Source organism: Manis pentadactyla, chromosome 15 (assembly GCF_030020395.1).
Source record: "Manis pentadactyla isolate mManPen7 chromosome 15, mManPen7.hap1, whole genome shotgun sequence".
NCBI lineage: Eukaryota > Metazoa > Chordata > Mammalia > Pholidota > Manidae > Manis > Manis pentadactyla.
This window is the reverse complement of record NC_080033.1, coordinates 56,207,026-56,231,518: the sequence shown is the minus strand read 5'-3', so window position 1 is coordinate 56,231,518 and position 24,493 is coordinate 56,207,026. Positions and strand designations below refer to the sequence as shown.

Here is a 24,493-nt window from a genome sequence, read left to right as displayed (position 1 = left end):
TCTCTGCCTGCTTCATCATTCTCCTCCCAAAGGGCCCCAGGCCCTCCTCCACAGGTCTGCCCTGAGGGCAGCTAGCCCAGCCCAGGGGTGTACTCCTAGGCCCAAGGGGTGGTCAGTGGAAGGCTGTTTGTGGAGACTGGAGGACAGAGCTTGGATGCATGGACTGGGAAGTCCACACCTACACGTGCACAAGGACCCTCATGGTGTGGAGAGGAGCCTGGGGTGGGTAGAGAAGCAGCCTACTCCTGAGCTGGACACTGACTCTGCGGTGCAGCCACATTCTGCAAGGCCAGTACTGCCTCTAGGTGTCCAAGAACCTGGATTAGAACCTAGCCTTCCAATGTGAACAGGTGTGTGAAGACACAGTTGTTCACACAGAAAGATAGAATACCTTTTAACAGTTTACTCAACTCACATGGTACGTGGAGCTACACACATTTTTTGCCCAGAGTTCCCCATACATCAGCCTGGGAATTTGAAATATTTTTGGCATTTCTGTATGTCCAGCACCTAGAATAGTGCCCGGCACAGAACACATGCTCAGTAAATAGTTGTTAAACAAATGAGTAAAAAAAGTCCTAGTGTGATGCCCCACATACAAGAGGGGACCCCAGAAGTGGCTGAAAAAGCTTTTCAAGGCCTCAGGGCCTCAAGGTCAGGTGGGGCGAACTCTGCCTTGGGGTGGGGGGCTATGCTGTGACTGAAGTCTTTTCCACAGCCCGCCTGCCCCCATACCCACATTGTAACTGGAGTCTTTTATTCTTAATAGTAAAAAGCTCATACGTGTGAATCAGGGAGACCTAGACTCCAAAACTCTGTCACTCTGGACTGTGTATGGCCTTTAAGCTCTTTGATTCTCAATTTCCTTTTAAGCATGGAACCACAGAGCCTTTCTCCCACGGGTGTTGATGGGAAAATGTATGTAATCGACTCCATGCTTGTGAAGGCCATGGCCAGTCATCACCCAATACGTTTTTACCATTGTTGTGGCTGTTGCACTGGCACCACCATCATCGAAGTGTTCCGGGCGCTTTTTGGCACACAGTCAACTCTTGTGCAAGGTACAGGCACCCAGTGTCTGCTCTGCCCTTCAGCTCCCTCCCTCCTGGCAGGGCTGGCCCTGGATGGCCAGGCTGGGAGGCCTGGGAGGCGGGGCGGCCATGCTGTGGCTCGGGTGAATGGCGCCCTCTGGTGGGCATGAGGGGAAGGGCCTTTTGGAAAATAGCCACTGAAGTTGCATTCTGCATCTGGGAATGCCTAGTTCAGTCCCTGAAGCGTCCACCCGGGGTTGGGGGTTAGTGGTGGCGGTGGCAGTGGCGGTGTGTGTGTGTACAGGAGCAGTAACTGGCCCTGGCAGTCCTCAACAATCACCATAGTAGTGATAACAACACCATACAGTCTTGCATGCCAGACACTCCAGCGGCTGGAGATGGCAGGGAGTGTTCAGAGCCACACAGAGCAGTGTCACCAAAACCAGGGGGGAGCCCGGGAGGCAGGAGGTGCTGCTGGGAAGGAAGCAGAGATGAGTGAATCCAGACAGTGCCAAAGATGTTCTTTTACTATTTTCCTCCTGAATGGTGACCAGAAGCCACGTAATACAATCAGGTTATTCTTCAAGAAAACAAGGTACTACTAGACAAAAACGGTGTAACTGTACACTTTTTTATGTGTTTGTATTGTTTTCGGTTTCTGGCTATTAGCTCTTTCACAGGATCTAGACTATCTAAGCCCTTCATTGGTCTACTTAGCTCTAAGCTGTTGAAAATTGTTAATGGACCTGGAGTATGATGGGGACATCACAGAGAAGGGCAGGCCCTGGTGAGAGAATGGTGACATCAGGTGGCAGTGTACAGCCTGAGAAGGAGAGGCCATGTTTTGGTAGGACAGGAAGGTGGCTGCTGAAAGGTCAGTGTACTACAGGCTCATAGTGAGGAAGAACTCCGTTAGAACTCTCCTTCCTGTTTACAGAGGTCCTGGGACCTTTCTTCAGGGAGACACCCTTAATAGCAAGACCCTTCTCTTTGTGAAATTTAAGACTCAGCTTTCACTTGACTCCTGGAAAGGGTGAGTTTCCTCCAAGTGAGAAAAGCTGCCCCTACTGAGGAAGAGACTCCAAACTCTTTACCAAGTTCTAGAATGTTATTGTTGGTAGGGACTTTAAGATAGTTTACGGTGGTCTGGTTAAAGCCCCTCATGGAGGAGACTGAGAACTGATGGGCAGGAAGCTTAACGCACTTGGCGTATTTATGACTGAGCCGTGATGTGGACCCAGCAAGTCCAGAGACTCTGCCTTTACATCCTCTGTTTTCTGAAGTACTGGCGTGTTGGAGCACAAATAATCTAAGTAAGGTCTGCGGCAGAACACTTGTTTTCCTCCCGCCTTAGCTGGCGGCTTCCTCACCAGGCCTGCGCCCTTTCTCCCGAGCACTTTGAAGAAGCACAAGGATGCGGTCGGTGAACAGAGCTCAGCGTCTGTGTTCAGACACACCTAGACTCAACAGGCTGCTTCACCATTTCATAGCTGTGTGACCTTAAGCAAATGGCTTCACTTCTCCGTCAAACAAGGGTAACAGTGCGCTTCCTGAGGCTTGTCACCTGGTAGGCACTCAGTGTGACCCCCACAGGGGGACAGTTTGTATCCCAGTGGCTTGGGGTGTTTCTGCCACACTCCCAGTAGACTACACCACTTGGCTGCTGCTGCACCGTAAATGAGAGAATAACAAACGGCCCACGGCTAAAAATAGCACAGAAAGGAGTCAAAAGAGAGTTTTTATTGATTGGCTTGGCAATGTGGGGCCGGACCCCATGAGCTTCACACCATGTTTTATCCCCTCCAGTTCCATCCAGTTCTCCCTCTTCCAGAGTGAAATCTTGCTCCCAGCCAGCCGTGCATTAATTTTCAGCTACGGTTTTCTGAACCCAGTCCAGGATGGAGGGCACCTTCACGTATACACTGTACTCAGCCACAGTGCAGCTCTTATCAAAGCTCAGGACCCCAGCTGCGTACCAGATGTCCTCATCCGTGTCGTGAACAGCAAAGGCGCTGCCCGCGTCGCCATAGCAGGTGTCCTCCTGATACTTGGACAAGCCGGCGCAGAAGGTGTGCTCATTCAGCACGGGCTGCACCCCGACAGGGCTCTTCGGCGTCTTCTTTTCAGGCACTGTGCTGCCTTCATAGTGAATTACACATTTGTCTTGGTCAGCCACGGGCAGCATGACATACTTCAGATGCTCAGTAAAATTAAAGTTGGCATTTCGCCCCCAGCCAGACACATAACCCACACGTCCCGTCCCACTTCCGCATTATCTTTTGAAGGCAGGCAAATGGGCATTACTTTCTCATCAATGGGCACCTTCTGCTTGAGTTTGACGAGCCCGATGTCCACCTTGGAGTGGTCGGGGTGAAGCACGACCTTCTCGATCTCCACCAGCTGGTGTTTCCCCACATAGAGTCTTAAAGTAGGGGCAATGTCTTTGGCTTTTGCCTCATCTGTATGGCCCAGGAAGAGATTTTTAGCGGTGGTCAAAAGCCACTGTTCATTGATCAGTGTGGCCCCTGAGGTGAGGTTATGGTGGGAGACCATCTTGGCCTGCCAGGGAAAGCTGCCTTTGGCATCCAGAGAGCCGCCCATGATGCGCTGCACCTGATCCACTGGGTTCTTGGGCTTTCCGCACACTGTCGGAGAAAGCAGGACAATCATGAGCAGAGGTGCGAGTCTCCCGAGCTGGGAAAGGGGCGGGAGCACCGAGTGTTGCTGTCCGGAGTGTCATTCATTTCTTCGGAGCAAGGAACATTTACATGCTCCGCCCTTACCACCTGCTCCTCTCCCATCCAATATTTATAATTTAAAATTACATTTTATTTTTCATATCACCAAGACAGAGTTCCATTTCCTGCTTCTCTAACTCAGAAAAGATTTTCAAACCCTGGTTGATTAATCTTAATCATATTTGCTGTATATTTAAACAATTTATCACAACAAAGGAATGCCCACAATCCTCTGAATTCACTGTGAGGGGGAGGAGCTCTGACTCATTCGCTCCGAGTAAAGAGAGCAGAGATGTGTAGCAGCACCGGCTGGAACTCCGATTTTACAGATACTGCAGTTAGATGGAGGTGGGGCGGCAATTCCACCCCACTAGGAGCGGAAGAGTGTAAGCAAAAGCCTCATTTCAAGAGGGAAAAGGAGACAGCAGCAGCTCCTGCTGGTAACAAGAAACGAGAGGCCACACTCCGGCGCATGAAGGTTTCCTTATGCCCTCTCTTGACTTGTCCTTCCTGGAGCCTGCTTTACCCCGGCCCTGGGCTCTCCAGGCAGACTCCTGTACACTTAGGGTCTCCTGGTCCTCTGGGGGCAGTGCGGACAGTGATTCAGTCAATGCCCTGCAGGCCCCATGAACAAGATCCCTAGTGAACTTCACTGTAGCGTCACCATCTAACTGCTCGCTTCTCCACCTGCCCTTTGTGGTTCTCCCCAGTCCCTTATCTCGGCTCTTGTAGGCTCAGAGGAAACCGCACAGGAAGGATCCTCTAGGACATGTCAGTTAAGACGCCTGCCCCTGTACGAGCCCTCAGCACCCACCCACCCTTGGTCTGCTTCCCAGGGCCCCTGGCTTCCTACCTGCTTTGCACTCAGGAAGTTTCTCTCCAGTGACATCATTTACCCACTGCTTCTCATTGTTTAAGCTGTACACTCCTGAAACAAAATGAAAGAAATGAGCCAAAAGAGAAATTAAATCCGGACCTAGCATGGGGAGAGAAGGTATTTAAGGAGAAGAACTGGAGGAGAAGGAGGGGCAGGAAGAGGCGGGAAAGGGGAGGGAGGAACACCGTGCTAGAAGCCAAGTGCTGGGGGCACCGGTGAAGCTCAGCAGGGCAGACCCGTGGCCGTGGTGATCCTGGGGATGGTGGCAGCGTGGTCCAGGGCAGGAATCCAGGTTCAAACCCTGACTCTCCCCCTTACAAGCTACCTGATCTGGGGCAAGTTACTCAACCTCTCTGTGCCTCGCTTTCCTCATCACAAAATGAGAATAATAACACCTCTTCAGTGGGGTGTTGAGAAGACTAAGTGAGCATGTAAAGCCCTTAGAACAGTGCCAGGCGTGCAGTCCTCACGAGGCAAGGGCCACTGTCCTCATCACCCTGCATCTCCTGTAAGTGTAGGCCTACTCTGAGATGGGCAGGCTTCATGGCAACATCTGTCCTTGGCAAAGGAGGAGACTTGAGGCTGAGAAAAGTAAATCTGCCCAAAGGCCACAGCTACTTGTGACAAAACCCATCAGGATCTAAGTCTCTTGGCCCCAAGGACATGTGAACTTTCTGGCCAGCACCACCCCCACCCACTCCAGGGACTGGGCCGGGTGCGGAGACACTTGCCCAGGCCTCACCGTCTCCTTCAGTGTGCAGTTTGTAGTAGGTCTCATATTCATAGTGAACCACGCGCTGTAGGCGGCCATTTTCTATCTCAGGAGGCATTGGGCAGCTGTCATCTGCAAAGGGAAGGAAACAGGAAGAGGAGGTTAATACTGGGAAACTGCTCTCAGAGACCCAAGAGAAATCAGATGACAGCAACACACTCAATAGCAGTGGTTCTCATGGCTGTATAGTCCAATTAATCTAAATAGGCAGATGAGAAAAATCGACATGCTTCAGTCAAATATCTGCACCTATGTATCCCAAGTACTTTTCAATTGAAATTTAATAGCAACTCAATAAAATATTGCTTTGTTCATTTAAAAACTGTCAGTGGCTCTTAAATTAGAGGGTACAAAAGAATCACTGAGATACTTGTGGTGGCACTGATGTAATAGCAAGATAACTGGAAACAACATACATTTCCATCAATAGGGGGATGGCTAATGTGTGGTATATTTGTATAATGGAAAACATATCTTCCTTGGCTTACAATGGGGTTACATACTAATAAACCACTGTAAATTGAAAATCTAAGTCAAAATTTTATACTCCTAGCCTACCTTGAACATACTCAGAACACTTACATTAGCCTACAGTTAGGCAAAGTCATCTAACACAAAGTATATTTTATAACAAAGTGTTGAATATCTCATGTAATTTCTTTTTTTAAATTTTGGTATCATTAATATACACTTACATGAGCAACATTGTGGTTACTAGATTCTCCCCATTATCAAGTCCCCACCACATATCCCATTACAGTAACCGTCCATCAGTGTAGTAAGATGCTATAGAGTCACTACTTGTCTTCTCTGTGTTGTACTGCCTTGCCCATGCCCCTCACCACATTATGTGTGCTAATTGAAATGCCCCTTTTCCCCTTATCCCTCCCTTCCCACCCAGTCCCTTTCCCTTTGGTAACTGTTAGTCCATTCTTGGGTTCTGTGAGTCTGCTATTTTGTTGCTTCAGTTTTTGCTTTGTTCTTTTACTCCACAGATGAGTGAAATCATTTGGTACTTGTCTTTCTCTGCCTGGCTTATTTCACTGAGCATAATACCCTCTACCTCCATCTATGTTGCTGCAAATGATAGGATTTGTTTTCTTCTTATGGCTAAATAATATTCCATTGTGTATATGTACCACATCTTCTTTATCCATTCATCTACTGATGGACACTTAGGTTGCTTCCATTTCTTGGCTATAGTAAATAGTGCTGTGATAAACATAGGGGTGCATATGCCTTTTCTCCTGCATTCTTAGGGTAAATTCCTAGGAGTGGAATTCCTGGGTCAAATGGTTATTTCTATTTTGAGTTTTTTGAGGAACCTCCATACTGCTTTCCACAATGGTTGAACTGATTTACATTCCCACCAGCAGTTCAGGAGGGTTCCCCTTTCTCCACATCCTCTACAACATTTGTTGTTGTTTTTTGAATGGTGGCCATCCCAACTGGTGTGAAGTGATATCTCATCGTGGTTTTAATTAGCATTTCTCTGATGATTAGAGATATGGAGCATCTTTTCATGTGCCTGCTGGGCATCTGAATTTCTTCTTTGGAGAAGTGTCTGTTCAGCTCCTCTGCCCTTTTTAATTCGTTTATTTGCTTTTTGTTTGTTGAGGTGCATGAGCTCTTTGTATATTTTGGATGTCAACCCCTTACTGGATATGTCATTTATGAATATATTCTCCCATACTGTAGGATGCCTTTTTGATCTGTTAGTGGTGTCCTTTGCTGTACAGAAGCTTTTCAGCTTGATATATTCCCACTTGTTCATTTTTGTTTTTGTTTCCCTTGCCCATGGAGATATGTTCATGAAGAAGTTCTTCATGATTATATTCAAGGGAGTTTTGCCTATGTTTTCTTCTAAGAGTTTTATGGTTTTGTGACCTACATTCAGGTCTTTGAGCCATTTCAAGTTTACTTTTGTGTATGGAGTTAGACAGTAATCCAGTTTCATTCCCTTACATGTAGCTGCCCAGTTTTGACAACACCAGCTGTTGAAGAGGCTGTCATTTCCCCATTGTAGATCCATGGCTCCTTTATTGTATATTAATTGATGATATATGCTTGGGTTAATATCTGGACTGTCTATTCTGTTCCACTGGTCTATGGGTCTGTTCTTGTGCCAGTACCAAATTGTCTTGATTACTGTGGCTTTGTAGTAGAGCTTGAAGTTGGGAAGCGAGATTCCCCCTGCTTTATTCTTCCTTCTCAGGATTGCTTTGGCTGTTTGGGACCTTTTGTGGTTCCATATGAATTTTAGAACTATTTGTTCCAGGTCATTGAATAATGCTGTCAGTATTTTGATAGGGATTGCATTGAATCTGTAGATTGCTTTAGGCAGGATGGCCATTTTGACAATATTAATTATTCCTACTCAAGAGCATGGGATGAATTTCCATTTATTAGTGTCCTCCTCATGTAATTTATTGAATATGGAAAGTGAAAAACAGAATGGTTGTATGGATACAGATGGTTTTTGACCCTCGTGATCAATGTGGCTGACTGGGAGCTGCGACTCACTGCCACTGCCCAGCATCACAAGAAAGGATTGCACACATACCACTAGCCTGGGAAAATATCCAAATTCAAAATTTGAAGCATGGTTTCTACTGAATCAGTATTGCTTTCACAGTATCATAAAATAAAAGAAAAACATAAGTCGGAGGTGGGTTGAGAGAGATAGGTGAAGGGGATTAAGAGGTACAAGATAAAATACAAATAAGACACTGGAATGTAATATACAGCATAGGAAATACAGTCAATAATTTGGACACATAGTAACTGCAGGTATGGTGAGCATTTAATAATGTATATAAATGTTGAGTCATTATTTTATACACTAAAACTAATATAATAATATTGTATGTCAGCTATACTTCAAAAAAAATCAGAAGAAAAGTCATGTCAAGTCATTGTAAGTTAGATACTGTATCATACAGACATGAGAATAAATGTACTATGAAAGAACATGGGTGATCTTATACTTTTGGAAGAAAATTGCAACTTTCAGATTACATTAAGAACAATTCTACTTTTTTAGAGCTCAAAAAGCAAGTAAACCCAGCAATGCATTCTGGGATATGACACCAAAATAACAAGCATCAAAAGAAAAAAATAGATAAAGTGGACTTCATCAAAATTAAAAACTTTTGTGCATCAAAAGACAGTATCAAGAAAGTGAAGGGACAATCTATGAATGAGAGAAAATATTTACAAATCATATATTTGATGAAGATTAATATCCAGAATAAACAATTTCTACAGCAACAAAGACAAACAATCCAATTAAAACATGTGCAAATGATGAACAGATGTTTGTTCAAAAGAAGATAAACAGGTGGTCGATAAGCACATGAAAAGATGCTCAACAACATGACTGGCAGATGTCATTAGGGAAATGCAGATGGGATCCGGGAGACACCACCTCACACCTACTAGGATGGCTACAATTTAAATATGTGTGTGTGTGTGTGTGTGTGTGTGTGTGTGTGTTGGCAAGGATGTGGAGAAACTGGAGCTCCTGTGGAGTTGCAACATTGCTGGGAGGAATGCAACATGGGCTAGTCTCTATGGAAAACAGTATGGTGATTTCTCAAAAAGCCAAGCACAGAATTGCTATATAATCCAGCAATTCCACCACTAGGAATATTCCCCAAATAACTTACAACAGGTACACAAATAAATACTTGTACACCAGTGTTCACTGCAGCATTATTCCCAGTAGCCGAAAGGTAGACAGACTATGAGTGTCCTTCAAAAGCCGAGTGGATAAACAGTATGTGCTGTGTCCACACAATGGAGTATTACCCACATACAGAAAGTGCTGACACAGGCTACCACATGAATAAACTTTGAAAACATGCTAAGTGAAAGAAACCAGATGCAAAAGGACAATTATTTTATGATTCCACTTGTTTAAAATATCTAGAAAAGGCGAACTCAGAGACAGAAAATAGATTAGAGGTCACCAGGAGGGACGGGATGGGAGGAAGGAATGGGGAGTTACTGAGTACAGAGTTCCTGTTGGTAGTGACGAAAAGGTTTTTCACATGGTGATGATGGTTACACAGCATTGCAAATGCAATTAATGCCACTGGACTGTACACTTTAGAATTGCTAAAATCAGAAATGTTATGTTTTATATTTATTATCACAATAAAATTTCAAGAAAAAAAGTAAATAAACTTTTCCTTGGGATCAAAAATTGTTTTAAAAGCAAGCAAAACTCGACACTGGGAAGTGACTGGTGGTTACCGTGGGGGAGGTGTCGGGGTGGGTAGGTGGGGAGAGTGAGGGGAATAAAGAAGCACAAAAATTCTTGGTCATAATGTAAGTTGGTCAAGGGGATTGTAGTACAGCACAGAGAATATAGCCAATGATTCTGTAACATCTTCCTGTGTTGGCAAATGGTAACTGCACCAGAGGGGGGTGAGGATTTAATAATGGGTAACTGTTGAACCACTGTGTTATATAAATGAAACCAATATAAGAGTCTATATCAATGATACTTCAACTTAATAAAAACGCAAGCAAAACAAAGCCATATATTGTACAGGCATAGATGCCAAAGAAACAACAACTATACTTTCTTAAATTTTAACAGAATGAAAAACACAAAACACAAAATGTTACCTCTTACAGGGAGGCAGAAGGAAAGCACAAGACAGAAGCACATGGGTAAATATAAACATAAACACACTACTGTTAATGATTCAGCTTTTGGGCTAGGTGATAGGTTCACAAATGTACATTTCTTTATTGTTTAGTATTAAGTTTATACCTATCTATATAGATACATATATATAAAGCATATATAATATATATATACATATATATACATTTATATCACATATAATATTTATAGGTATCAAATAGCATTTAAATATATGAAGGAGGGAGAATCACCTGACACAGTTATTAAGAAGCAAAGCTCAGGCTCCTCCTTCCAGAAATTTGATTCAATAGTTCTAAACTGGGTCTGAGAATCTGCACTGTAAACGGCCATCATTTCTCCCACCCCTGTACACACGCTGCAGTACGCCCAGAGCTCTATGGGCCCCTGGAATGGAGGGCGAGGCTTTCTCTCTGGGCTGCAGCCACCCCTCCTAAGGTACCTAAAATGAGACATTTCTCACAACCACTGTAGAATAAATGCTTACCCACGAAGTACACGAAAACTCGCCTTTCTCCTATGAACAAAACCTGAACTGTGTTACACCCGACTCTCGCGTCGAGCAGCAAGGGAGCGCTCACAGCCCGCCAGCCTTGGGCACCCTTTATTAACTTGACAATGAAGAGTATCCAGCCCACAGGCCTTCTCTCTTCACTGGGAATCAGGATGAGACAAGATGAGCAGGTGGCCAGTGAGAAGCCTCAGTGTAGCCAGCCACGCGAAATAAATGCATTTTTAAGGAGAACAGAAGGCAGAAAAGCTTTAAGGATTTAAGGTAGGACAACAGTTGGCAGAGGAGCTGGAAGGGCAGGGTTTTGATTTTGGAAGGAAAATGTTGTTTTTCAAAGTTCATTCTGCCATTATGAAAGTCTTGAAATTTTACAAACTACAGAAAAAATAAAAATAAGAAGAAAGTCCTCCTATCATTCTACCACCCCAAGACAAGTAGTAACCACTATTAACACTTTCTGTGTTACTTCCTTCCAGGCTTTTCTCTGTACACTTTTACATGGTTTTGACAATTCTTCACACAAAATTTTTGTGATCTGCCTTTTTCACCCAATGTTACAGGCATCTTCCGTGTTGCAGCAAACTCTTTAAAACATTTTTAATGGGATATCATCTTCCTAACTTAGAGATGCATCATATATACTTTAAATATTCCCTCATTGTTGGGAATTTAAGACAATTCTAATTTATCTGTTATAAATATCTTCCATAAACTCAGAAAAGTGAGGTAGGAGGCCAGGCTCATTTTATTCCATATAGATGTACAACTGATCCAGCATCACTTACTAAAAACGTCTGATCTTAAGTGTTCAGCTAGTGATTTTTTATATATGTATAACAACTGTGTAATCAACACTCAGCTCAAAATACAGAATATTTCCAGCACCTCCAGGAGACTATTTTTGGTTCCTTCCAGTCAACACCTCATAACCCAAATCTAACAATTATTCTGACGTCCATGATAGCATAGTTTTGCCTGTTCTTGAACTTCGTATAAATAGAATCACTGAGTAGTCATTCTTTGCTTCTGGTTGCTTTTGCCCATTGTTATGTCTGTGAGAATCATTTGTGTTGTCATATTAGTTTCCTTCTTTTTTACTGCTGAGAAGTATTCCACGGTGTGGGTAAACCACAATTAATTTATCTGTTCTCTTGCTTGTAGATATCCGAATGGATTCCAGTTTGGGGCTTTTATAAAGAAAGCTGCCGTGAACATTCTTGCACATGTCTTTTGGTGGATACATGTACTTATTTCTCTCGGATAAACACCTTGCTGTGTCATGGGGCAGGCTTATGTTTAGCTTTAACAGATACTGCCAAACAGTTCTCCAGTATACACTCCCACCAGCAATACAGCAAAGTTGCACTTGCTCCATATCCTTGCCAATACACCTTAATTTTAGCCATTCTGGTGTATATGCAGTAAAATATAATAATGGCATTAATTTGCATTTCCTAGATATAGAATGATATGTAGAGCACATTTTATATTCTTGTTGGTCCACTTAGATATCCTCTATGTAATGTCTTTCCCTTGTTGACTTGTACTTGTTTTATTTTTTTAAGATATTCTGAACACTAGTCTTTTGTTTGATAAATGTAAACATTTATGGCTGTCTCTTTATTCTCTCAATCATGTATTTTGATGAACAGAAATACAGAAGTTCTTAATTTTAATAAGTTCTACTTTATCAGTTTTTTATTTTATGGTTAGTACTTTTGGTGTCCTGATTAAAATATCTTTGCCTAATGGGTCATGACAACATTCTCTTAAATTTTGTTCTAGAAGTTTGTTCTTTTACTTTTCACAGTTACATCTGTGATCCATGTGGGATTAATGTTTGTGTATAATGTGACATAAAAGTTCATTTTTCTCCATATAAATATGCAATTGATAGAGTATCAGTTACTAAAATGATCATCCTTTGCCCCTAAATTACAGTGATATCATTGTTACAAATTAGGTGACCACACATTAGGTCTCCTTCTGTATTCTTTATTCTGTCCCACTAGTGTATTTGTCTAATCCTGGGCCAAGGTCACTTTGTCTTAACAAGGAACTTTATGGTAAATCTTGTTATATGGAATTATAAGTGTTCCAGCTCTATTCAAGATTGTCTTGACTAACTACTCCAGGTCCTTTGCATTTCATATAAATTTTAGAATCAGCTTTCAATTTTCATAAAATGTCCTACTGGGATTTTAACTGGGATTATATTAAATATCTAGACCAATTTGGAGAGAAGCAACATCTTAAGTCTTCCAATCGATAACATGGTATATCTCTTCATTTATTTAGGTTGTCTTTAATTTCAGTGCCTTATACATTTTAGTATAGATCTCCTGCACCTCTCTTTCATTATATTTATTCCTAAGTATTTGGTTTTTATGCCACTGTAAATTCTAATTTAATTTGCTAATTGCTATAACTGATTTTTGTATATTGGCCTTATATCCAGCAACCCTGGTAAATTCACTAATTAAATCTAACAGTTTTAATGTTCTAAATTTTTTAGATACACAATAGTGTCTCTTTTCCCTCTTCTTTTCTAATGTTTATTAATTCTTTTTCCCACCTTATTGCACTAACTAGGAGTTTCATCACAATGTTAAATAGCAGTGGGGAGTGGGCATCCTTGTCACTCCCAGACTCAGGGAGGAAGCATTCAACATGGCACTCTTGATATATTAGCTGTAGGCTTTTCCTGTTTTGTTTTGTTGTTTGTTTTTGTAGATATCCTTTATCTGATCAAGAAAGTTCCTTTCTATTTTTAGTTTGTTGAGACTTTTTAACAAGGTGTTTAATACTTTTTCTTTATACATTAGGATCATCTACGCATTCTGTTAATGTGGGAAATTAAATTGATCAGTTTTCAAAAGTTAAACCAACCTTGCACTTCTGGAGTAAACTTCAATTTCTCATGATGTAGTGTGATTTTTATACTGCTGGGTTTGATTTTTTTATTATTTTGGGGGATTTTTCCATTTGAGTTCATGAGAAATACTGGCTTATATTTCCCTTTCCTGTAATGTCCTTACCAAGATTTCATATTAAGTTTATATTGATGTCTTAATGCAAAACAGGGAGTGTTCCCTATTTCTCCACTGCATGAAGGTGTTTACATAAGATTGATATTATTTCTTCCTTAATTCACCAGTGAAGCCATATAGGCCTATAGCTTTCTTGTGGTAAGATTTTTAATTTCAGGAAGGGGTGTCCAAGACAATATAGGAAGATCCTGAACTCATTTCCTCCCATGCATGCACCAAATCTGCAGCTGCATATGGATCATTTCCCTCTGAAAACTAGATGAACTGCTGCCTACAACGAAGGATAAAAGGAACACATTGAAATGGGTAGGACAGGCAGAGACATAGTCTCGCAAAAAAAACCCGTCCCAGTTCAGTGACACACAGAAAGGAGGGATCTCAGCAGACAGGTGCATCTCCCAGAGAAGCAAGGAGTTGATACCCAACATCAGGTACCTTAGCCCCTCAGACCGAGATCTACACCAGAGAGACAAGCTCCCAGAATGTCTGGCTTGGAATATCAATGCCTGATGTCTGGGGGTCCCAAAGTGCCATAGAAAACTGGGACTCCCCTCCTAGAGGGCTTGCATGTGGACTCACCCAACTTGAGACCCACTGAAAAAATAGTAGTTTGAAAAGTGCCTAGCTGCTCATCTGGGGCATTAGCCATAGGGCCAGAGGACCACTGCAATGCTCCCTGGAGGCAGAGGCTCCAATGGACACTATTGTGGCACTTTCCACATGGCCTGCTAGCACAGGTGAGCAAACTCAAATGCAATACCCATTCCCCGCCACACTGCCTTGCTGGGACAGGTGGGGTCACAGCACTTGCTGAAATCAGAGATTACTGATAGTTGCTATACTCCCCCAACTCCCTGGCTGGGGTGGGCAAGCACAAATGGCTGTAGAGTTCTCTCACTCTCTACCTATCTGCCAGCACAGGTAATTGTGACCCTCCCTGTGCCACCACCCACAGGGTGTTACACAGACAGCAGACTAAAACGCAATCCATCTTCCTGTGAAAAAGATTTATTTACTTACTCAAGCAAAATGAGGAAAAGGAGAAATATGTTCCAAACAAAACAACAAGACAAAACCTAAGAAAAAGACCTTAATGATATGGAGATAAGTAAGCTACCAGATAAAGAATTCAAAGTCATTATGATGCTCACTGAACTTGAGAGAAGAATGAATGAACAGAATGAGAACTTCAATAAAGAGAATAGAAAGCAAAAAATTTACCAAACAGACATCACAGAAAAGAAGATAATAACAGACTGAAAATACATAGAGAGGGGTTCAGCAGTAGACTGGATGAAACAGAAGAATGGATCAGCAAGCTGCAAGACAAAGCAATGGCACTCACCTTGACAGAGCAGCAAAAAGAAAAAAAATTTAGGTGAAGATAATTTAAAGGACCACATCAAGCACAATAACGTTTGATTATAAAGGTTCTTGAAGAAGAGAGGCTGGAAGGAGCAGAAAACTTAGTTGAAGAAATAAGGGCTGAAAATGTCCTTAACATATGGAAGGAAACAGACATGTAGGTCCAGGAAGCCCAGAGAGTTCCAAATAAGAACCCAAAGAGAGCCATACCAAGACACATTAAAATTAAAATGTCAAAAGTTAAAGAAAGAATCTTAAAAGCAGAAAGAGAAAAACAAATAATTACATTCAAAGGAAACCCCATAAGACTATGAAATAATTTCTTGACACAAACTTTGCAAGCCACAATATTTAAAGTGCTGAAAGGAAAAAGCTTCCAACCACAAGTACACTACCCAGCAAGGTTATCATGATTTGAAGGAGGGAAAAAGATTTTTCAGATGCTTAAAAGCTAAAGCAGTTCATCGTATTAAAACAGCCTCACAAGAAATATTGAAGGGACTTCTTTAACCTGAAAAGAAATGTTAGTAACTAATAACAAGAAACATACAAAAGTAAAAATATCACCAGAAAAGATAAATACATAGTAAAGGTGGTGGATTAAATATTTATAAAGCTACCAAGAAGGTTAAAGACAAAAGTAGTAAAATTAACTATAGTACATTAATTAGTTAAGGGGTATGTAAAATAAAAAGATGTAAAAAAATGACATAAAAATCATAGCATCTGGGGGAAGTAAAAAGAGAGTTTTGGAATGTGTTCATATTTAAGTTACTTTCAACATAAAAAGGCTGTTATATACATAAGGTGAAATATGTGAACCCCATGCCAACCACAAAGCAAAAACATACAGGTAAATAAACAAAAGAAAATGAGAAAGGAATCTAAACATAACACTAAAGAAAGTCAACAAACCACAAGGGAAGAGAAAAAGAAAAGAAGAAAGGAACAAAGAGGACAACAAAAAGCCAAAATACAATTAATAAAATGTCAACAGATAAATATATATCACTAATTACTTTAAATGTAAAAAGACTAAATTTTCCAATCAAAAGACTTAGAGTGAATGGATAGAAAAGCAACACACATCTATATATGGCCTACAAGAGACTCACTTCAGAAGTGAAGACATATACAGCCTGAAAGAGAAGGGACGGAAAAGTTATTCCATGCAAATGGAAACAAAGAAAGCTGGTGTAGCTATACTCATACCAAGAAAAACAAACTTTAAAAGAAAGAGTGTAATAAATGACAAAGAGGTGCACTACATAATGATAAAGGGGTCAGTACAACAAGAAGATAAAATATTTATAAATACATGTTCACCCAACATAGCACCAAAATACATAAAACAAATATTAACACACCTACAGGGAAAAATGGATAAGAACATAATAATAGTAGGGGATTTTAGTATCACGCTTACATCAATGGATAGATCATTGAGACAGGAAATCAGTAAGAAAACATCAGTCTCAAACAATGCATTAGACTAGATAGACTTATATACAGAACATTCCATCCAAAAGCAGAAAAATTCACATTCTTCTCAAGTGCACATGGAACATTCTCCAGGATAGATCATGTTAGCCCACAAAACAAGTCTCAATAAATTCAAGATTAAAATCATATCAAGCATCTTTTCCAAACACAATGGTGTGAACCTAGAGATGAATTACAAGGAAACTGGAAAAAGTACAAATAAATTGTAATTAAACAACAGGTTACTGAACAACTACTGGGTCATAGAAGAAATCAAAGGAGAAATAAAAAAATACTTAGAAACAAATGAAAACAGAAGTACAGTATACCAAAACCTATGGAAGGTGACAGAAGCTCTTCTAAGAGGCACATTCATAACAATACAGTGCTACGTGAAAAAACGAGACATCTCAAACAATGTAACTTTACACATAAAGGAACTAGAAAAGGAAGAACAAGCAGAGCCAAAGTTAGTAGAAGTAGATGATAAGAAGGATCAGAACAGAAATAAGTGAAATAGGTCTAAAAAGACAATAGAAAAGATCAATGAAACTAAGAGCTGGCTCTTTGAAAAGATAAGCAAAATTGATAAACCATTAGCTAGACTTACCAAAAAAGAGGGCTCAAGTAAATAAAATCAGAAATGAAAGAGAAGTTATAAATAGTAAAACAGAAAAAAAAGGATCAGAAGAGACTACTGTGAACAATTATGTGCCAACAGACTGGACAGCCTAGGTGAAATGGATAAACTCCTAGAAATTTACAATCTTGCAAGACATGAAGAAATAGAAAATTTGAAAAGATCAATTACTAGTAAGGAGATTGAATCAGTAATCAAAAGCCTCTCAACAAACAAAAGTCTGGGACTAGAGTCATCACTGGTGATTCTCCTAAACATTCAAGGATTTCAAACCTATCCTCAAACTCTTCCAAAAAAATGAAGAGTAAAGAAAGCTTCCATATACATTCTACAAGGGCCAACATTAGCCTGATACCAAAACAAGATAAGAACAATACAAAAAAAGAAAATCGAAGACCAATATCTTTGCATACACAGATCCAAAAATCCTCAACAGAATTTTGAGGAAACCAAATTCAACAATACATTAAAAGGATCATACACCATAATCAAGGGCATTTATTCCAGGGATGCAAGGATGGTTCAACACCCACAAATCAACCAAAGTGATATACCACATAAACAAAATGAAATAAAAAATAACATGACACCTTAAAATATTCAGAAAAAACAACTGGTGAATTTAACACCCATTTATGATAAAAACTCCCAACAAGAGGGCATAGAGGGAACATACCTCAATATAATAAAGGTCACATATGATAAACCCACAGTTAATATCCCAACAGTGAAAAGCTGAAAGCATTCCTTTTAAGATCTGGAACAAGACAAGGTTGCCCACTAGCTCCACTTCTATTCAACATCATATTGGAAGTTCTAGCAACAGCAACAGGCAATAAAAGGAAATAAAAATCATACAAATTGGAAAGAATGAAGTAAAACCGTCAATATTTCCAGATAACATGATACTATGTAGAGACTGTAACAAAAAACTGTTAGAATAAATGAATTCAGTAAAGTTGAAGGATACAAAATTAATATACAAAAATCTATTGCATTTCTATACACTAATAATGAACTACCAGAAAGAGAAATCAAGAAAACAATTGCATCAAAAAGAATAAAATACTTAGGAATAAATTTGACCAAGGAGGTGAAAGACCTGCACATTTCCCACTGTAAGACATTGATCAAAAAATCTGAAGACACAAATAAAGATATTTCCATGCTTACAGATTGGAAGAATTAATGTTGTTAAAATATCCATGCTACACATAAACTATCCTTTCCCCATTGTATATTCTTGCTTCCTGTCATAAATTACTTGACCATATATGTAGGCTTAATTCAGAGCTCTGTATTCAGTTCCATGGTCCTATGTGTCTGTTTTTATGCCAAAACCATATTACTTTGATTACTATAACTTTGTAGTATAGTTTGAAATCAGAAAGTATGATACCTCCATCTTTGCTCTTCTTTCTCAAGATGGCATTGTCTATTTGGGGTCTTATGTGGGTCCATATACATTTTTAAATTATTTGTTCTAGTTCTGTGAAAAATGTTACTGAATTTTGATAGGGATTGCACTGAATTTGTAGATTGCTACATGCAAAAGAATAAAACTAGACCACTGTCTTACCCCATATACAAAAATTATTCCAAATGGATTAAAGACTTGAATGTAAGACCTGAAACCCATAAAACTTCTAGACAAAAACATAGGCAGTAAGCTCCTTGACATTAATCTTAGTGATATTTTCTTGACTCCAACTCCAAAAGAAGGGAAACAAAGCAAAAATAAATAAATGGGACTACATCAAATTGAAAATCTGCACAACAATGGAAACCATCAACAAAAACCTACTGAATGGAAGAACGTATTTACAAATCATATATCCAATAAGTGGTTAATGTCCAAAATATGTGAAGAACTCATGCAACTCAATAACAAAAAACAAACCAATTTAAAAATGGGCAGAGGAATTGAATAGATATTTTTCTAAGGAAGACTTACAGATGGCTAACAGACACATGAAAAGATGCTCAACATCACTAACCATCAGGAAAATGCAAATCAAAACCACAATGAGATATCACCTCACACCTGTCAGAATGGCTATTATCAAGTAAACAAGAAACAAAAAGTGTTGATGAAGATGTGGAGAAAAGAGAACCCTAGTATACTGTTGGCAGACTTAAATTTGTGCAGCCTCTATTGAAAACATATGGAGGGTCCACAAAACTTAAAAACAGAGCTACCATATGATATAGCAATTCCACTACTGTTCATCTATATCCAAAGAAAACAAAAACACTAATTTGAAAAGATACATGTATCCTATGTTCATTGTAGCATTATTTATGATAGTCAAGATATGGAAACAACCTAAGGGGCCATTGAAAAATGAGTGGATAAAGAAAATGTGGTGTAAATAAGTATATATATATATACATCTGCATATATATATACACACACACACATACATATAGAATGGAATATTACTCAGCCATTAAAAAGATGAAATCTTGCCATTTGTGACAACATAGATAGGCCTTGAGAGTATTATGCCAAGTGAAATTAGTCAGACAAAGGCAAATATGGCATGATTTCACTTATATGTGGAAAAACAAAACAAATAAAACCCAGACTCAGGGATAAAGAGAACAGATTGTGGCTGCCAGAGGGGGCATGATGGCTGATGGGTATGAAATGTTTGAAGAGGATTAAGAAATGCAAACCTCCAATTTTAAAATAAATAAATCATGGGGTGTGCTGTACAGCATGCGGAATATAGGTAATAATATTGTATTAAATTTCTATGGTGACAAGTGGTAGCTAGACTTACTGTGGTGAGGATTTCACAATGAATACAAATATCAAATCACTATACTGTACACCTTAAACTAATATTATATGTCAATCATACCTCAATAAATACTTTCTAAAACTCAGATTCAGTTTCTTTTATAAAGGCCTATGCAGACTTTTTTTTCCTTACTGGTAAGTTGTGTTTGTCTAGAAATTGGCCCATTTCAGCAAAGCTGTCAAATTTACTCGCATAAAGTTCTTCCCAACATTACTTTATTATATTTTTAATATCAGTAAGGTTAATAGTGATGTCTCTTGCTGCATTCCTGATATTGAAAATTCATGTTTTTTCTTGAAAAATCTTGCAAGGATTTAACAATTTTATTAATCTTTTCAAAATTCAAACTTTTGCCTCAGTTGACTTTCTCTATTGTTGGTTTATTTTATATTTCAATGATTCCCACTCTTATCTTTATTATTTCCTCTTTTGCTTTTTTATTTAATTCAGGTTTTTTAATGTTCTTTTTCAATCTTCTTAAAGCAGAAACGTATCTACTTTGGCTTTTTATTTCTAATATATACCCTTAAAATTACATATTTTTCTCTACACATTGCTTTACCTTTATCCATAAGTTTTAATATATTATATTTTTTATCAATTTAACATTTTAAAATTTCCATTTCATGTCTTGCTTGTTGCATGGTTTATTTAGAGATCTGTTGCTGAATTTCCAAACATTTGGAGATGTTTAAATTATTTTGCCATTGTTGATTTCTAGCTTAATTCCATGGTAGAGAACACAATGGGACCCACGCCGAGACTGCACCCACAGGCCATCCTGAAAGGCCACCAGGCAAGACCACACATCAAGCCTAGAGAGAAGGGTCATGGGGTTACAGAGGTGGCACCGGCCTCTCCACCCTGCAGCTCCTTAGACAGAAGAGCTGCTGATCCCAATCACCTTTTAACTTAACTCCAACTCCAACTTGACTTATTTTTCCAAGAAGCAGCACTTAATTTCTAAGTCAGAACCTCTAGGTGGACATACAGATGGTGACTGTCATGAGCCCCACTCAGAGGCAAAGAACACACAGATCCCTGAGCCAGGCCCCACCTTACCAGTTCCCATCAACAGCACCCGGCAAGGAAGGGCTGCAAAAGAGGGAAGTCAGTGATTGTTTATAGTTCATGATGCGTGATCAAAACCAAAAGTTTCTGTGATATGACTGCCCTTGCACTATTCACCATGTAAGAACTTACTCACTATGTAAGAACTTGTTCACCATGTAAGAACTTGTTCGTTATGCTTCAGAAGATTGGAGACTGATGAGAATTAGGCTTGGGGTTGATTAATGATTGTGCATAGAGCATTGAGTCCCCTATACAGAATTTTATTGTTGTTAACAACCATTTGATCAATAAATATGAGAGATGCCCTCTCAAAAAAAAAAAAAAAAAGAGGGAAGTCAGGAGTTGGGGTTTTCTCCTAAGCTAGTGGAAGATTCCACACCCACTCCTCCACCTCCAGAGGCATCGCTACATCTGGTACCTCAGCAACGGGGAGACAAGCTGTGCCGTCCTCACAGGCACGTGACCCGCTGCTTCTCCCGCATGCCCCCAGCTCCAGCTGAACCTGCCCCAACCACTGCAGGCAGCCTCACCTCGCTGATCTGTCTCCGCTGGGCCGAAATGCGCTTCTGCTTCTGTTTGTGAAGATGCTGCTCCCGCCGCCTCACGTAGTCCTCAGAGGAGCAGGCCAGGGGGTTATGGAACTCATCATATCCCTCATCCATCATGTACCAATCCCGGTCAGCTTGCTGCAGCACGTGAGACGAGGCAGTGAGAACAAGGGGCAGATGGTTTATGCACAAGACATGGTCCAAGGGGAGGAGATGTTTGGTAAGGCGTCACTGGCGCGGTGGAGCAACCCTCGCGAGAGGTGCAGGAGCGATCACCCGCTCCAAGATGAGCCTTCTGGAGAGCTGCAGGGCCAGCTGTATACACTAAGCCTTTAAATGGCTGATCATGACAGCACTTCCCAGATGTACCGCGTGGTGGCACCAACACAACTGACCTTAGGTCTGACCTGCACTAGGTGGGACGTTTCCCCTGCAGCCTGGGCCTCTGGAAAGAGATTCCAGGGCTTTGAGACAGAACAAGGCTCAGCTTCCCTGAAACTGTCCAGTGTCAACTGCCCGCATCAAAGTCCAGTTCCACCACAGCATCACTCATGTCCTTGTACTCTGACACCTCCTGTCGCCCACCCACCTATAGAGGCCTCATTTGGTCCCTCCAAGGTGTCAGGTTTTTACCCTCTGGTCATCCTCCCATTGCTGCCGTTCCTCTTCTGTGTCAAATGAAATTCCTTCTTCGCCCTCCTCACGGTGTCCTGTAGGGAAACATGTAGCAGGTGAGTCCACACAACCCCAGCTTCTCTCCAGTGGCCACCAACAGACTGCAAAGCCATACAGCTCCAGAGCTCTGTGCAGCCTCACTGGAATGAGCAGCCCTGCTCTGTTGCCTCCTACTTCCACCGGCCTTACCTCCGCCCCTGGACAGACGGGGCATGGAGCCCAGGTGTCTTCTGTCATCAGCCCACTCAATGTATTTGTAGGATGGGGTTGGCAGAGGTGTGTCATCTGAGTACCTGCTCCTCACAGACCAGGGAAACAGCAGAGTCAGTATCACCAACAGTCACTAAGCTGAGTCATGTTCCCAGCCGTCATCTGCCCTCCCAGCCCAGACTGCTCTGCCCTCATCAGGCCCGCCCTCTGCCACCCACCCAGAGAAACTGGGCTGTTCCACCAGAACATCACCTATCCCTATCGCGGCTGGACAGCCGATGGCTCTGCTCAGAATCCCGATAGGAAGGTGTTGCCAAAAGTCAATTCCCCAAATTTCTTTCTTTTACCATTTATAAACTTGTTGTAATGGGTAAGATAGTTCTGACAGTTTTTAAAGATACTTGAATTTTAACACTTCAGTTTTATAACATTTTATCTGTGTACAACATTTTAAGGAATATCTAATTTATCTCTGCAAATGTACCCCTCTGGAATACAAATAATTCTTTTTAATAAATCCTTTTTCTGTTCCCCAGGTCCCTATTGTTTCTTGCCATTTGGAAAGCTGGACATTCAGCAAAGCAGCCCAGCACCTTAAATCCACTGCAACAAAGAGGTCCAGGGCCTTCCCACATCACTCAGAACCAAGTATTCCAAGAAATTCATGGTGGAATCAGGAATTCTGACTTGGCCCACAACAATCCCACAGAGGATGGGGGTCGCTCAACCTGCCTTTTGTACACTTGACCCCTCACAACCACAGCAACGGCTCAGTCTACCTTTAGGTTGGTGTCGCGGGCTCTCTGGTTCATTTCTTCTGCTGCGCTCCGACCCTCCATCTCGCTCCGATCTGCTGCTATGCCTGCTTCTATCCCGTTCATCTGTCAAGAGTCAGACACAGAGCTTAGAAAACATGTGCCCCATCCTAACTTCCACCCATCTTCACCCTAGAGAAAGGACAGGCCTTCCCACTCACTCACAGGTGCCACCTGCACTGCTCTAATGCGATCCATGGGCTCCTGAAACTCACATATCCCCATTCTTTCAAGGGAAAAAATAGTTACTGACTAGAAAGTTTCAAACTCACAGTAAGTTATTTTCCTGCAAAAATTCAAAAAATAATAGTTACAAGTCTATATAGTGAATAGCTGTTTAATAGTTACAAGTCTGTAAGGTACAAAACTTAAAACAATACTGAGCAAAGCCAGCATTGATATCCAGTGTTCTGTGTCTAGCCTTGCTCCCTAGCACTGTCCTTTCTCTATCAGCAACACTATTGTAAACTCTGGTTTCTTATACATATCATCCATTATCACCTTTGTCATCTATTTTCATAATAAAAAGAGGACCACACACTCAACTCAAGCAGCTCTGTTGCAAGTAACAGCTCCTAAACTGCCTGCTATTCCCAGTCCCAAAAGGGTCAAAACCAACCAGGCTGACATTATGCAAATAGGGCTCCCCGATTACCAGGTGTCATAGAAACTCCTGCAACAGGAAGAGGCCAACATGTAAATTCAAGTGTTTAACGGGCCACAGGAACTACGCTGGGCAGCTCACCTCTCTCTCTCTTGCGGTCACAGTCTCGGTCCCGCGATCTCTCCTTCCGATCCTTTTCTTCTTTGGTTGAGGCATAGACGCCATGTTCTCGTCGCTCCCGCTCTCTCTGCCTACTGCGTTCCCGAAATTCTTCACTCACACCACCAGGGTGGGATGGAGTCTCTACCCGAGCAGGTCGATAATGTCTGAAGCAGGGAGGGTGACTGGTAAAGGGCCCCTCCACAGGAGAAAAACTTGCCCCCAAACCTCTGGCTGGCTGACCTGTCCTTTCCCACTTTATCTCCCTAGAATAGCAGGCTTACATCCAGCAAAAACCCGAAGCATAGCTAGGCTCCATCATGTACTCTTCAGTCAGCTTTGAACATTCCCCACAAATCTGAAGAAAACATATAATAATGGGCACAGAAACAAGAGATGCGTTGTGAAAAAATGCCATCAAGCAGAAGAAAAAAGGGTAAGCTGCATATTGGTGACATCT

At 41.1% G+C, this 24,493-nt stretch overlaps 2 protein-coding genes across 2 annotated transcripts; both read right to left on the bottom strand.

Annotated features, from left to right (window-relative positions):
- Positions 1–2,756: 2,756 nt before the first annotated feature.
- Positions 2,757–4,784, bottom strand: LOC118918685 (haptoglobin-like). Its single transcript, XM_036897706.2, is given in 3 exon segments — positions 2,757–3,291; positions 3,294–3,676; positions 4,623–4,784. Coding segments are annotated over 3 exon segments (912 nt in total). The 5' UTR covers positions 4,753–4,784; the 3' UTR covers positions 2,757–2,892.
- A 132-nt stretch (positions 4,785–4,916) lies between these two features.
- On the bottom strand, positions 4,917–22,762 carry LOC118918614 (pre-mRNA-splicing factor ATP-dependent RNA helicase PRP16-like). Its single transcript, XM_057493121.1, has 5 exons — positions 22,708–22,762; positions 22,435–22,538; positions 22,204–22,280; positions 21,553–21,708; positions 4,917–5,490 (listed from the first exon to the last, which is right to left on the bottom strand). The coding sequence occupies exons 2-5, from the start codon at positions 22,457–22,459 to the stop codon at positions 5,461–5,463; spliced, it is 288 nt and encodes a 95-aa protein (XP_057349104.1). The 5' UTR covers positions 22,460–22,538; positions 22,708–22,762; the 3' UTR covers positions 4,917–5,460.
- Between the last annotated feature and the right edge of the window lie 1,731 nt (positions 22,763–24,493).